Source organism: Amphiura filiformis, chromosome 18, assembly GCF_039555335.1.
Source record: "Amphiura filiformis chromosome 18, Afil_fr2py, whole genome shotgun sequence".
In the NCBI taxonomy this organism is placed as follows: Eukaryota; Metazoa; Echinodermata; class Ophiuroidea; order Amphilepidida; family Amphiuridae; genus Amphiura; species Amphiura filiformis.
Window position 1 is genome coordinate 13,955,626 of NC_092645.1, and position 13,191 is coordinate 13,968,816.

At 37.6% G+C, this 13,191-nt stretch overlaps 1 protein-coding gene across 7 annotated transcripts in view; it reads left to right on the forward strand.

The window, feature by feature from the left end:
- Positions 1 to 13,191, forward strand: part of LOC140139900 (serine/threonine-protein phosphatase 6 regulatory subunit 3-like) — a 94,880-nt gene that overhangs the window by 60,420 nt on the left and 21,269 nt on the right. For 3 of the 7 annotated variants that reach the window (XM_072161670.1, XM_072161667.1, XM_072161671.1), the window contains exons 14-18: positions 2,680 to 2,777; positions 8,178 to 8,235; positions 10,398 to 10,528; positions 11,455 to 11,660; positions 12,849 to 13,023. In XM_072161670.1, the coding sequence (XP_072017771.1) occupies positions 2,680 to 2,777; positions 8,178 to 8,235; positions 10,398 to 10,528; positions 11,455 to 11,660; positions 12,849 to 13,023 (668 nt within the window). The remainder of the gene's footprint in view (positions 1 to 2,679; positions 2,778 to 8,177; positions 8,236 to 10,397; positions 10,529 to 11,454; positions 11,661 to 12,848; positions 13,024 to 13,191) is intronic. The other 4 variants (XM_072161668.1, XM_072161672.1, XM_072161669.1 and 1 more) reach the window with 2 other exon arrangements.

The window sequence follows — 13,191 nt, forward strand, 5'->3', positions numbered from 1 at the left end:
ATTTATTTACGCTTGCAATTCTCAGTTTAGTATTGGAACAAATGTACCAAGTTATGGATGGAGACAATTGGATATTTGTTAATCAATTTGTAAGATGGACTACTGCAACTCTAATATAAATCCATTCTCCATTTATCACAAAAATCTGAAGCTTTTATAATTGCCAAAGTTATGAAGGGCCAATTGGTTTCCCAGAATATTTGATTACCTATTTCACTTTTGCAAGGGCACCCAGGCAATTTAGCTAAAGCATGATACTGCACCAAGGCAATCACATGCTGAAGAATATTTGTGTCCAAGATTTAAGGCAAAGTTATGGGGCTGTGTGGTTATTTTCAGCCCTTTGATGGTAGTAGTCAGCTCATTTTGGTTGGATTCTGTGTGTTATGTGTGTCTAAATCCTTGATGAAATATACTTTGTTGAAGATGTCATTGCTAAGTAGGTAGCCCACATAAGCCTCTAGGGGGTTATTCAGGAGTTCATTCAGTGTCAATTTTTAATGATTTTGAATATTAGACACTATTAGGAGTTTTAGGACAAAATTTTTCTTGTATGTGTGATTTATTCAGGTTTTATCCAGACTGGACAAAAGAACTTTGAATTAATTTGATTTTGACTATCATCAAAACAACAGTCCTTATCAATAAATTACGGCCACCTTGGAACACTCGGTGCAGGTGCAGCTCCCCGAAAACAATTCAAGGGCGTACAAAGCTTCAGTTCTTTGGTTATCTGAATGGATGACTCCATTTGAAATCTATATCCCCTGTCTTCCATAGGGGTGTATGTACAAAACAGTGAATGCTTAGTACGCTACATGTAAGTGACGGGTATGGTCCACAGTGGCCACAATTTATTTGGAAGTTACTGTAGCTCTAAGAGGACATAAGTTTTTAAAAAAACACCCAAAACCCACCAAAATACAAAAACAGCTAGTTTGATCAACTTGGTAACCGACTGAATGCAAATGATTTGAGAGTATATTCTATCTTGGATTGACACAGTGTCTGCTTCACCATGCCACCGTAGCAATTGTATTGTCACAGTCATGTTTGTCTTCATGTTTGTTTGTATGCATTGTTATATGCAAGATGATATAGTTCTGTGAGCATGTCTACAGAAATGCTACCCATTGTGTAATGTGGTCACATTGTAAGATATCGTCAAGCTCTGCACTTGTACATCAAAAGTTGAATGTGCATTTCATAGAACCTATTTAGTGTATTTTTCATTGTATACCTTGGTTTACCATTGAGTTTGGAAGTGATGTAGCTGAGTATGTCACTGGTCGCTATCCTAATTCTGCAGGATGCATACACACGCGGGTGCGTTGTTGGCATGTTTGCGGCACTGACGTCACGACCAAACTCAAGGTGAAACGAAGCAAATACTTTGCCTCATACACACAATGGGGCAATCCACATGAGACCTTAAATCTGCATTGATGTGCTACTTTCAAAATTGAGATTAATGTGGACTTGCGCAGCACACTTTAGCTCGGTTTATGTGACATTTAAAAACAACTGACCTATAGTAGTGCAGTAATGCAGATTTGGTACCCTAATAGATTGCCACTTGAAATCCATACACCCCCTATGGAAGACATGACATTGATCTCCCATACAGAGAGTGTGAATTTGAAATGGGGTCACCTGAATGGGTGGCTCCATTTAAAATCTACACTCCTTTTGTGGGAGATTAAAGTCATGTCTTCCAGGGGGTGTATGGATTTGATCTGCCAATATCCCATGTCATTCTATTTTATTACAATGCTATTGCTTACTACATTTTCAAAAAGTTGTCACATGTTGCTAAGTATGTGGCTTGTCCAAAAGTGACTACACATGTCCCAAGCATTTAATTCACTCCTGGGAATTCACTCATTATGGTTTGAAGGGAAGGCTATGGTTTGGAGGGTTGTATTTCGTAAATATAACAGAGGGGGAGTATATTTATTGGTTTCAAAAGAATGAACTCATAGCCAATTCTAGTTGAAATACATGGTAGCCCTGTGGAAGGATTTTCTTAAAAATCTTTCACTGGGTTATGGTAGATTTCAAATCGAATAGCACAATTTGAGGTTACTTAACAGAAGTTTTGATCAGCTACAATTTACTCCATATTGTGTTGATGAGCCGTTTGCATTTACTGCAACATACTCTTTCATAGCTGGATATCCAAACAGTAACTTCAAATCTTGCAAAGTCTATTATAATTGTCCCGTCCAAATCCTGTTCCATATAAGTGTTTTCATGTAGCACACATCATTGCAAGCTTTTTACTGTTTAGTGCATTCAACACTTCTCTGTGTTGTACATTACAATCTGTTCCTTCTCTGCTTGCTTTCAAATGATTCCTTGCTGGACATTCTATTACACCACACACTCTCTAATTCACAATGTAGTCTTAGTTGTAGAAACCAGTTCTGTTGCACCCTCTCACTATTAGGAGTATGGGTGCCGCAAGCAGTTTGCTTGTCTAGATGTAGTCTAAGTAGTTTTAGAAACTAGTTCTATTGCACCCTCACACTGTTAGCGGTACGGGTGCATCGTGCCTAACTGTATGATTGAGCAATTAAGCAAGCAAGCAAGCAAGCGAGGTGCATGTGTATGTATGCGTGCGTGTGTCAGTGAGTGACCATACTTGTGCATTCTCATCATGGCCCTGCTTCTGGGCAGGCCTTTTCTGATTATCAGATGCAACAAATGACGTCCCATTTTATTGACCAGTTCGGTTTCAACGAAGAGGAGTTTGCAGAGCAAGAAGAAGGCGTCAAGTAAGTAGAACATTTCTTTATGCGAGCGCAAAGAAGTCTGTGTGCAATAGCTGCCCTTTGTAATTTAAAATTGGTTGCACTGATTAATGGGTTCAAGTCTAGTGGGATTTGAGATGCTTCCAGGAGAATCTTTGATCACCTGCTGAAGAATTTCAAACCCAATGCCTCATTTGATAAACATTTGTCAAGGTTTTTGGATTCTTCTGCAAATGAATTTTCAAAATCGAACACAAGGCAGCTATTGCTCATATGACTTCATTGTGCTTGTCGTTCTCTAACTAGTGTGTAGAAAATATGAGATTACCATTTGAACAGTGATCAATATTTTTCTGTTTGGCTATTCCAGTTGAAATCCACACCCTCCTGTGGAAGACATATCCTTATACTTCCACAAGCATTGTGAATTTCAAATGGGGTTACCTAAATGGGTGACTCCATTTGAAATCTACACCCCTTGTGTGGGAGATTAATGTCATGTCTTGTCCATAGGGGGTGTATGGATTTCAAGTGGAATAGCACTTTAAACCACCACTTTAAAGTTGTAGAATTGGTTCACTGACCACTGTTGAATATAGTCTCTTTTTATCTACACAATTTCATAAGCCACACTAAGACTTCAAGGCAAACATGACCTTCACCAAAAGATTTCAATGAAATTGCTGATATTTATACAGTGTTGCTGGAAATGTTTGTGAGTTTTTTTAAGCTTCTTCCCGGTAAATATTAAATTTAAAAACCTATTTTGGTCAGAAATGCGAAAGATATTGTTGCATATTATGCAAATCTTGAGAGGCGAACTCAGATTGATGTCTTATAACTGACCACTGATGATCAGAGATGTTTTTTCTGAACGACCTATAGGGCAGTTCCAGTTGAAAGCCATACACCCCATGGAAGACATGACCTTAATCTCCCATACTTGTGGTGTAGATTTCAAATGGGAGTCACCCATTCAGGTAACCCCATTTGAAATTCGTACTACCTGTGTTGAAAATGAAGGCCATGTCTCCCATAGGGGGTGTATGGATGTCGACTGGAATAGTCCATTGAGCAAGTAGATCAAAGACCTGTGAAAAAATGATTTGCCTTGAAATCTTTTGGTACAGTTCTGTAAATAGGCTATTTACAGTTAACTAATTGTTGCAATGAAAGTTTGAAAAACAGTTGTTTTTTATAGTTTTTTTATCATTGTTTATGTTGTGTTTGCAAATTTGCATTAAGCTTATCAGGACTAGTTGTGGGTTTTTGGATCTTAAATAAAAGGGGTGGAATTGGGAACTGGTGGTTAAGTGTTGGTGAGCTTAAAATATGAAAGCTCCACTTATGTTACTTGCAGGAAGAGTGTGAAACAGTGTTGCACGAATTCAATCAAGTTGATGTTCTGTTTTTGTGTTACAAAACATGTGTTTGAAAGCTATTGTATTATACTGGTTGAGTATGGTTGAGGGAGTGAAGGGTAATTCTGTAAAATTGTTTTTGATTAGTTTTTTTATGCATTTGGGGTGATGATTAAATGATGATTGGTATCTTAATATATATATGTGAATGTGGTGGAGGGGGGTGGGCAATGATATAATTTCCAGATTTCGGGAGATATGTCTTTGAGTATATGATTGTTAGAGCAATCATGATGTGTCAATTGCATTATTTCAGGTGGCTCACATAACTTTGGCTCAACTCAAGTTTGATATTGAAAGGGCGTAATTCTCTGGACGAAGTATCAAATCATGCACATGAAATTAATTGTGCAAAGTGTACATGCGGCCGTACAAGGCAGTTCGTTACCACGCTTAAGGTGCAACAAAGGCATTGACGTCATTACCAAACTTGGGATGAAACCAAATATGCTCCATATGTCTGGAATTTAGCTCAAAGTTGACATAAAGGTTCAAATAGTGGCCTGAGCAGTTTGATCACAGCAGTTTCAGCAAGCCAATATTACAAAAATTGATCACAAAAATCACCTTTTTTACCTCTTTATAGGGAATCTGCTCAAATGTACAGGTATGGTCACACACAAAAATTGACTCAAACACACCTTGGGATCATTCATTATTCATTAACATAACCTCAGTTGAGTTTTATATTCATTTTCCATAAATTTATGTGAGTGCAAAAAACAATATTCAAAAGTATTTGTATACAAGAACCTGATCAATTTTGTAAAGACTGTTTTTTCTGATAGGATATTAACTCATATTTAGTTTCGATACTTTCCTATGCCGCACATTTAACACAAACAAAATTACACAAATCTTTTTATGCATATCCAGGGGGTTGCTGAGAATTTGAAAGTGGATCAAATTCCAAGACATTTTGACCCATTGCTATATCCAAAGTTAAATTTTTTACAAACTTTTCCCAAATTACATGGCAAATTGGGCTATTCTTTTGAGGAAAATTATGAAAAAATGACCCATCCATATACCAGAATTGGTCTAGACAAAAGGGTCACCAGTTGGCCAAAATGTGACTCACATTAGCGGCACATTCCTGTATAGTCATTTGTACTAAGTACCCCCCATATCCATTATTAGTTTATAGTATAGTTTAATAGCGCATATCAAAAGGTCATAGGCACTTGATGACAACTTGCATAAAGCATGAAATCCTCATCAATACATGTGTAGCAAACATAGTACAATTGCGCTAGATTCGGTTGAAACCCATACCCCTCTATGTAGGCCCGGCAAAAAACACAATTTTAAAGGCAAAAAGCGAGATATAAAAAAATAAAAAGCGAGATTTACCCCAAATTTGCTTTAAAAACCGAGATTTTCCCGGAAAATCGCCGCCAAAAACAGAAAAATACCTGAATATTAAAAACAAAATACTGCCCTCTGGAAGTCCAAGCCGTCCAATGTATGTAAACATGTGCCAATTCACGATCGAAGGATGAAAAATGTAAACAGAAATTATTTCCACCTCAATATGTTGTTTACATAATAAATCCTTTCTCAGTTTAATAAATTTAACTATAAACTATAAACTATAAACTACTACAATTTAGTATTCAATTACCTTGACATGACATTTTAGAGACCAATTTAAGAACTGAAACTACACACCGGTTAGTGCATTTTAAGCTTACTTGATGACATGAATTGTCAACACGCCGGCATGGAACTCAATGATTTTCAGAAGTTTTTACGGCCTACCTTGTTTTATTGTTTGTAAAAGCGAGATAATTACTCAAAACCGAGATTGCGTTTTTTGCCGGGGCTTACCTCTATGGAAGACATGACCCAGGGAGTATGAATTTCAAATGGGATTACCTGAATGGGTGACTCCATTTGAAATCTACACCACCTGTGTGGAAGATAAAGGTCATATCGTCCACCAGGGGTGGATGGAATTGAGTTGGAATCGCCAGATATTGTTACCCATTGTCAATTATTACTAGTTTTGTTTTGCATGTTGACTGTTCTGTTTGCTGTCAATCGTTATAGTCTTGTTAATGTGCTCACTAGCTCATGTAGAAACTAGAAAATACCCAGATCCCCATCACAGCCAGTGAATTCATGAATAACCAATCAACTTGGATCACATTATGTTTATTAACAAACAGATATATAAAGAGCCCTCTGCCATTTGTGTTGCATGTTTAATGGTAGTTTTCCTTTGTATTGGGCCACAGTGGTATTGGGCTAGTCTAGTTGAATACCATGCAACATATGGAAAAGATTACCTTAATCTTCCACACAGGGGGTGTGAATTTCAAATGGAAATTGCCCATTTAGGTAACATTTGTTTAAATTTCACACCCCCTTATGTGGGAGATTATGGTCATGTCTTCCATAGGGGGTGTTAGTATGGATTGCAGCTGGAATGCCCCATTGTTTAGTCTGACACTGTGTACATTTGGCAAGTACATGTATCTGGAAGTATAATCAAATTAAGTAATTCTTGGCCAAACTGGAACATGCGCGTTGCGTCCATGTAGTGTACTAAGCGTGTACGCAGTGTAAGGCGCGTGTATACTTTCTTCTGTACCGCGCTATATTTGTGTGTGTTTATCGCTGACCCACTAGCATTCACAGTGTTCCAATTTGGCCAAGAATTACTTAATTTGATTATAGATACTTTTATTGGAGATTGCCAATGTCAGCTAATTTTATGTTCATTTTTGTTTGTGTGTATGGTTCTCAGTGATTGGATTTAAGCCGTTATTATGTTTAAAAGTGTATTTTGTTATTTAACACTTGTGGGTAGCATTTTGCGAAAAGATCAGACTCGGAGTACCGCACTAAATATGAGTTTGAGGGGTGGAAACTTCACCTATTTTATGTGCTTGATGATAACCATCACATACCCGGAACTAGGAAATTTACTTTAATGGACTATATCTATAAAGCCCTGTGATTTTATGCTCATTTTGTGGGAGCAGCAGGTTGCAAATGGCCTATTCCATTTGAAGTTCATAGTGCCCAGGTGTGATAGATTTTGCAAATATCCTCCACGGGGGGTATTAATTTTGAATTTTGAAACTTATCCTCGGTTCATTCCATTTGCAATTCATACTCCCGGTGGTAGATATATCCCAAATCTTCCACAGTGGTAGTGTTGATTTTATGGAATAGCCTTATGTGAGTGTTCATGAGTTAGCAATGGTCTTGAGTTAGTTCTTGATAATGATATGCAATTTGCTGAATAATTTAATTATACAATTTGGATATTCTTTAAGCTGCTTGAAAATATGTGGTACCTTTTCAACATGTAACCCCTTTTCAATGTATTAGGAAGCTAGGGTCGGTCAGTTGGCCAAACATTTTACCGAAACAAAACTGCTACAATTTTTTGTGAAAATTGACAGAAAAATTTATCTTTTATTCAGAATTTACAAAGCTCTGAAAGTTTAGGGTCGAAACTAGGGTTTGTTAGGGAATTCAGGCACTCCTTTTATTAGTTTTCTGAATCATGAAATATGGATTCAATTTCAATTCTTATCCCAACCACCAGTTACTGATTTTTTTTTACTCAAAAAATCCATTAGATTGCATAGTAATTGCAGAAGTTTGCTCCTTTATCAGAAAAGATGTAATAAGAGGAGACTGAACAACACTCACTTCAAAAAAGTTGAATGTGTGAGATCGCTGGACCATTGGTTATTTAAGTTCAAGTACCCCAATCAGGATTACTTGCAATTGATCTAGACTTTGTGGTTGATTTCTAGGTGGACGGTCTACCCAAAGTGCATGGGCAGTATCGTTACCCGGGATGTTGAAATGTCACACACATCCGGAAAGAGATGAAATCAAATTGACTTGATACAATGGGGCATTGAATTGCAGTAGTAAGATAAACTTGGGTACTTGTGTGTTCAGTCTCATCTCCATTGTATCTTCTCTGGGATTCTATTATTGAGATTTGCTAATATTTCTTGATGTTATCATTCTACAGCAATCCATTTGATAGGATATCAGACATCAACTTTTCTATATCAGCAAATGAAGACAATGTAAGTATTAGATTTGATATTTTCTCCTGTCATTAACCCCATTGGATATACTGCCTTTCTTACAGTGCCCTTGATTGGTTAACTGCATGATGTAATCATCTGAGTAACCAATCAAAATTCGTTAGCAATTTCAAGCTTAATCCCCTTCAGACCCAAGGGATTATTCTTACCATATCTCTGATTGGCTCAATACATGATATAGCCCTCTGTGCAACCAATCACAATAATTCTTAGATGCCAATAATTTGGCTGGTAGTCATAACAACGGGGATAGGGTAATGAAGGGAATGATATGAGCAATACATGTTGGGGTGATTGTCTTCTATGGGGACCAGAGAATGATTCAACAAACTTCCATTATCAAAAGGGTTTCAACTGCCACTGTAGCTTGTAAATTCCATTGAATTCTATTGAAAAGATGGTAACAGCCACAGATTAATAAATGCGACCATAGTACAACAAAAGAGCTCCGCAGAGAAATGATACTGGACACTTCTTCGTGAGTTAATGATCCATCTATAGTTTGATCAGCTCGTAATCGACGGGTATTGTTAGGCTTTTACCACTACGACACAAAGTAGTCCAACGTTAAGAGTGATATAGTTGAACTGTCTGGTCTATATTTTGCATGTTAAAGAAAGTAGACAAAGTATATGACTTGGAATTGATAATTTGTGATGCTTCTGGCGAGGTGTTACAAGACAGTTCTCAAAATACATTATATTGAAATTAATTAATCCGCCATGTTATAAGGCCCGCCGATTACGAGTTGATCAAACTGTAAGTATCTCGCAAATCCATGTGTGTAAAAGAGGTCTAACTAGACTTAGCTGTGGTCTAAGACCACGAACACAGCCGTGTTGTAACCCCTTAATGACCTTTGACCCCAAAATCTACGATAACCCCACTGGTATTGCCTTATGTCAATGCATGTGTGCACATAGTATCATTCTGTCATGTTATTTGTGACAGAAGGGATATTTTGAATGTTTTTTTTTTTTTTTTGGAAGTGACCCCTTAATGACCTTTGACCCCAAATAAAAAATACCACATATACATTAGGTAAGCATAATTCATGTGTGTACATACCGTCAATCTCCTATGTTTTTCTTAGCTAATAAAATTTGTGAAGGAATTTGTTTTTATACCGGAAGTGACCCCTTAATGACCTTTGACCTCAAATCTTTGTATGATTCATAGACACTGGGTAATAACAATGTATGTGTGCAAGTTGCGTCACCGTCCTACGTAATTTGTGGGAGAAGTAGCATTTAAAGCTATTTCGTTTTATACCGAAGGCGACACCTTAATGACCTTTGACCTCAAACAAAATAATACCACATATACATAAGGTAAACATAATTCATGTGTGCACATACCGCCACTCTAGTATGTTTTTCTTAGTTTATAAAAAATTTTGAAGAAATTTGGTTTTATACCGGAAGTGACCCCTTAATGACCTTTGACCTCAAATCTGTGTATGATTCATAAACACTGGGTAATAGCAATGCATGTGTGCAAGTTGCGTTACCGTCCTATGTAATTTGTGGGAGAAGTAATACCGGAAGTAACCCCTTAATGACCTTCGACCCCAAATAAAAAAATACCACATATACATTAGAGTAACATAATTCATGTGTGCACATACCGTCACTCTCCTATGTTTTTCTTAGCTAATAAAAATGTTTGAAGGAATTTGGTTTTATACCGGAAATGACCCCTTAATGACCTTTGACCTCAAATCTGTGTATGAATTATAGACACTGGGTAATAACAATGCATATGTGCAAGTGGCGTTACTGTCCTGCAAAATTTGTGGGAGAAGTAGCATTTTGAGTTGAAATCACGTTTTTGACCTCTGTGACCCCTACATGACCTTTGACCCCACGAGTTTCATGTGACATGTAGGGGCATGGTCAGTGATGGTTCTGACAAAGTTAGGTCAAAATCGGTGTAAGCATGTCAGTGCTAGAGCAAATGTAATGGTCGACAGAAGAAGAAAGAAGAAAGAACCTGTTAGAAAAAAGACTGAAAAAAATAAATAGTGGTAGCTGGACAGTAGTTTGATAATGAAAGAACAAAATCCCAGAGTGGTCCTGGCAAACTGCCTTTGTGTGATTTAATATTAATGTGTTTTTTTATGTGCATGTATTATTTTGCAGCCTAATTCGGCCCTCTTTGAAGCATGTTGCAATGAGAGAATACAACAGTTTAATGATAGCAATAGTGATGAAGAAGATATGTGGGAAGAGAAAGAATTAACATATACATCAACAACAGAATCAAGACCAAGGTAAGACCCTAATCTGGGCCCCAATCTGGTTGTCTCTTGGGCTCTTCCATTTAAATACACCCTCCTCCATTTGTGGAGGATTTTTCTTTAATATTGTCAATTTCAGATCCAGCTGGACATTTTTGCTATTTTCATGTAAAATTGTTTTGGCCTCATATGAGATAATTTTGTTTGAAATACCACTTTTATGGAAGAAAATGGTTGGATCTGGAATTATTTAAACTATTGAATTTGGTTGGAATTTCAAAATTTCATCCTCAGTTGGGGTCTTGGTTTTCAAATGGATTAGGCCAGTTGGTTGGAGATATTATGACTTTGGTCCATGGGGTTTCTAGTTAAATCAGGGACTACTTACAGAACTTGCAGAAGTTATTCACGCACCAGATTTTTACCATCATGTTCAGTTTGTAGGTTTTACAGTTGTATTACTTCAAGACAGGGATGCAAGTTTTCAGGCTTTTGCCTGAATTCAGGCTTTCTTATAGTCCAGATTTGCGCAATTTCTTTCATTTTCAGCCCGTTTTAGGGCCAACTGGTAATTTTCAGGCTTATTCAAGCTTTTTTGTTAAAAGTGGACTTTCACCCCTGAGTAGCTACCTTCCAACTTCATTCACAAACTGGAAGGGTGGTCATCTTAATAAGGGTAGGGGGTTGGGGTATGGATAATGGCACGCACCAATTAGGTTTATGACCCCAGCCTGCTGCCTAATACTGACCAACTAAAGAGAATTCTTTGAATTTTATGACATTGTAAATTTATTTGTGCATCTTAGTTTGATAGTTTTAATGTGAAAATGTGTATTCATGATGCTCTTATATTGCAAGTATGATGGTTGGGAGACATTTCCAAAGTCCCGGTTTCTCATGATTGAATTCTGTGTAAATTTGGCACCACAATCATTCTTTAAATTTCCTCTTTGTTACAGTAATGCAGCAGCAGAAGTAGGGAGTGACCAAAGCAATGACAGCAGCGACAGTGAGGAAGAAGAAACAAGTGGTCCACTTCAGGTGAGGTCAGCGCCAGAGAAGCCCTCGTCTAATCCTGCCCCCGGTCCATCTGCATCAATTGCATCAGCAGCTGTGTCTACCTCATCAGAAGAACCTGCAAAGATGGATGTTGATACCTCAGATCGTAAGCATTCAAAAAGTTTAATTGCCTGTATTTCTGTGCTTGAAAGTAATCGCTTATACAGTACTGCGCAAAATATCATGCCTACTGTACCATTTTTCACCCTGATGTGGTAGTGACGTCAACTCGTTGAAGCAGTTGTTTCACTTAACGATCTATGCGGCCTCTTTAAGCGTGTGTGTGTGTGTGTGTACACCAGTGCTTTGAGAGAATGCTAACGATTTGAGGCCTTGCCCAAAGAAATGTGCACTGATTTCACTAGCACATTAGGGTAAAAAGAGTACAGGTGTTGTGGAGCCCAAAGCTCAAAATGTGCACAAAATGATGCCCCGATGCGTTGGCTGTTTTTGGCTCATGAACCTTCAAAGTTGATGCCTTTACTTCCAACCTTTTCATGTTTTTCTTTAAAAATTCCTCCATATGGACTTAGTTCCTACTGACAGTTCTTAAAAATGGGGCTGTCAGACAGCAGCGCTCTGTCCATTTTTTTTCAGAAAAGTGGTATTTTAAAAAGGTTCATCTCATGATGCAGTTCATATATGTACATTGGTCAGTTTTCAAGGTCATGAGCCTGGCTTTAATGTTGACATTTTCCTTCAACCTTCTTTGATAAATCCTCCATTTCTCACTTACAATTCCTTAAATGGGGCTTTAAGATGGTAGAGCTTTCCCTACCGACAGTTCCTTATGGCTGTCAGATGGTGGAGCTCTGTCCAATTCTCTTCAAGAAAGCTGTTTTTCAAATAACTCTACCTCATACTTCCAATTTCAATTTATGCAGTCCATAATAATAATGCTGAATATGGTAACTGACAATAAGTTGTGATATTATGCACCTATAATACCATGATACCAATAACATAATTCTATATTAGTTCCAATGACATGCCTATATCCAGAAACAATTGAGCTACAGCACCATTGGTGCTCTTGTTGGCTGTTACATCTCGTGCCCACTGAAAGGAATGCATACTTTTTTGATGCAGAGAAAATTGATTAGAACTGAAAAGCCCTATATACGAACCAACAGGGACTTAGTGTAAATGGGTAAACACGATAGATGGAACAACCCTGACCAAGACGATGTCTGTTATCGTTTGAGAATGCCCACCAAACATGAATGTTACACATTATGTAGTATTGAAGTAAGAGATTAATGAATTCTTTATATTTTGGTGAACTCACATGAAGTGTTGACACCCTCCACAGCTTGGCCAAACAATTTTGATGACGTCCCCATGGACTCAGCGGTTGCCATGGATACAACGCCGACAGCGTGGGAACAACAGCCAGTGAGCAGCTCGGCGGAGGAAGACACAGGCTGGGCCAACTTCAGCGATTTTAATTCAGGTTTTATGAATACTGGGTAAGGAAAGGAAAGGAACTGTCATTTCAAAACAGGGGTTCTCTTAGCATTTTTGAGTGTTGTTTATGGTTTGTTTGCCATAGGCTTGCTTGCATACACACAAATTAAAGCCTATATTTGTCATAGGCTTTAAATAATATAAATACACTCTTATTGATCAGCTGTCTG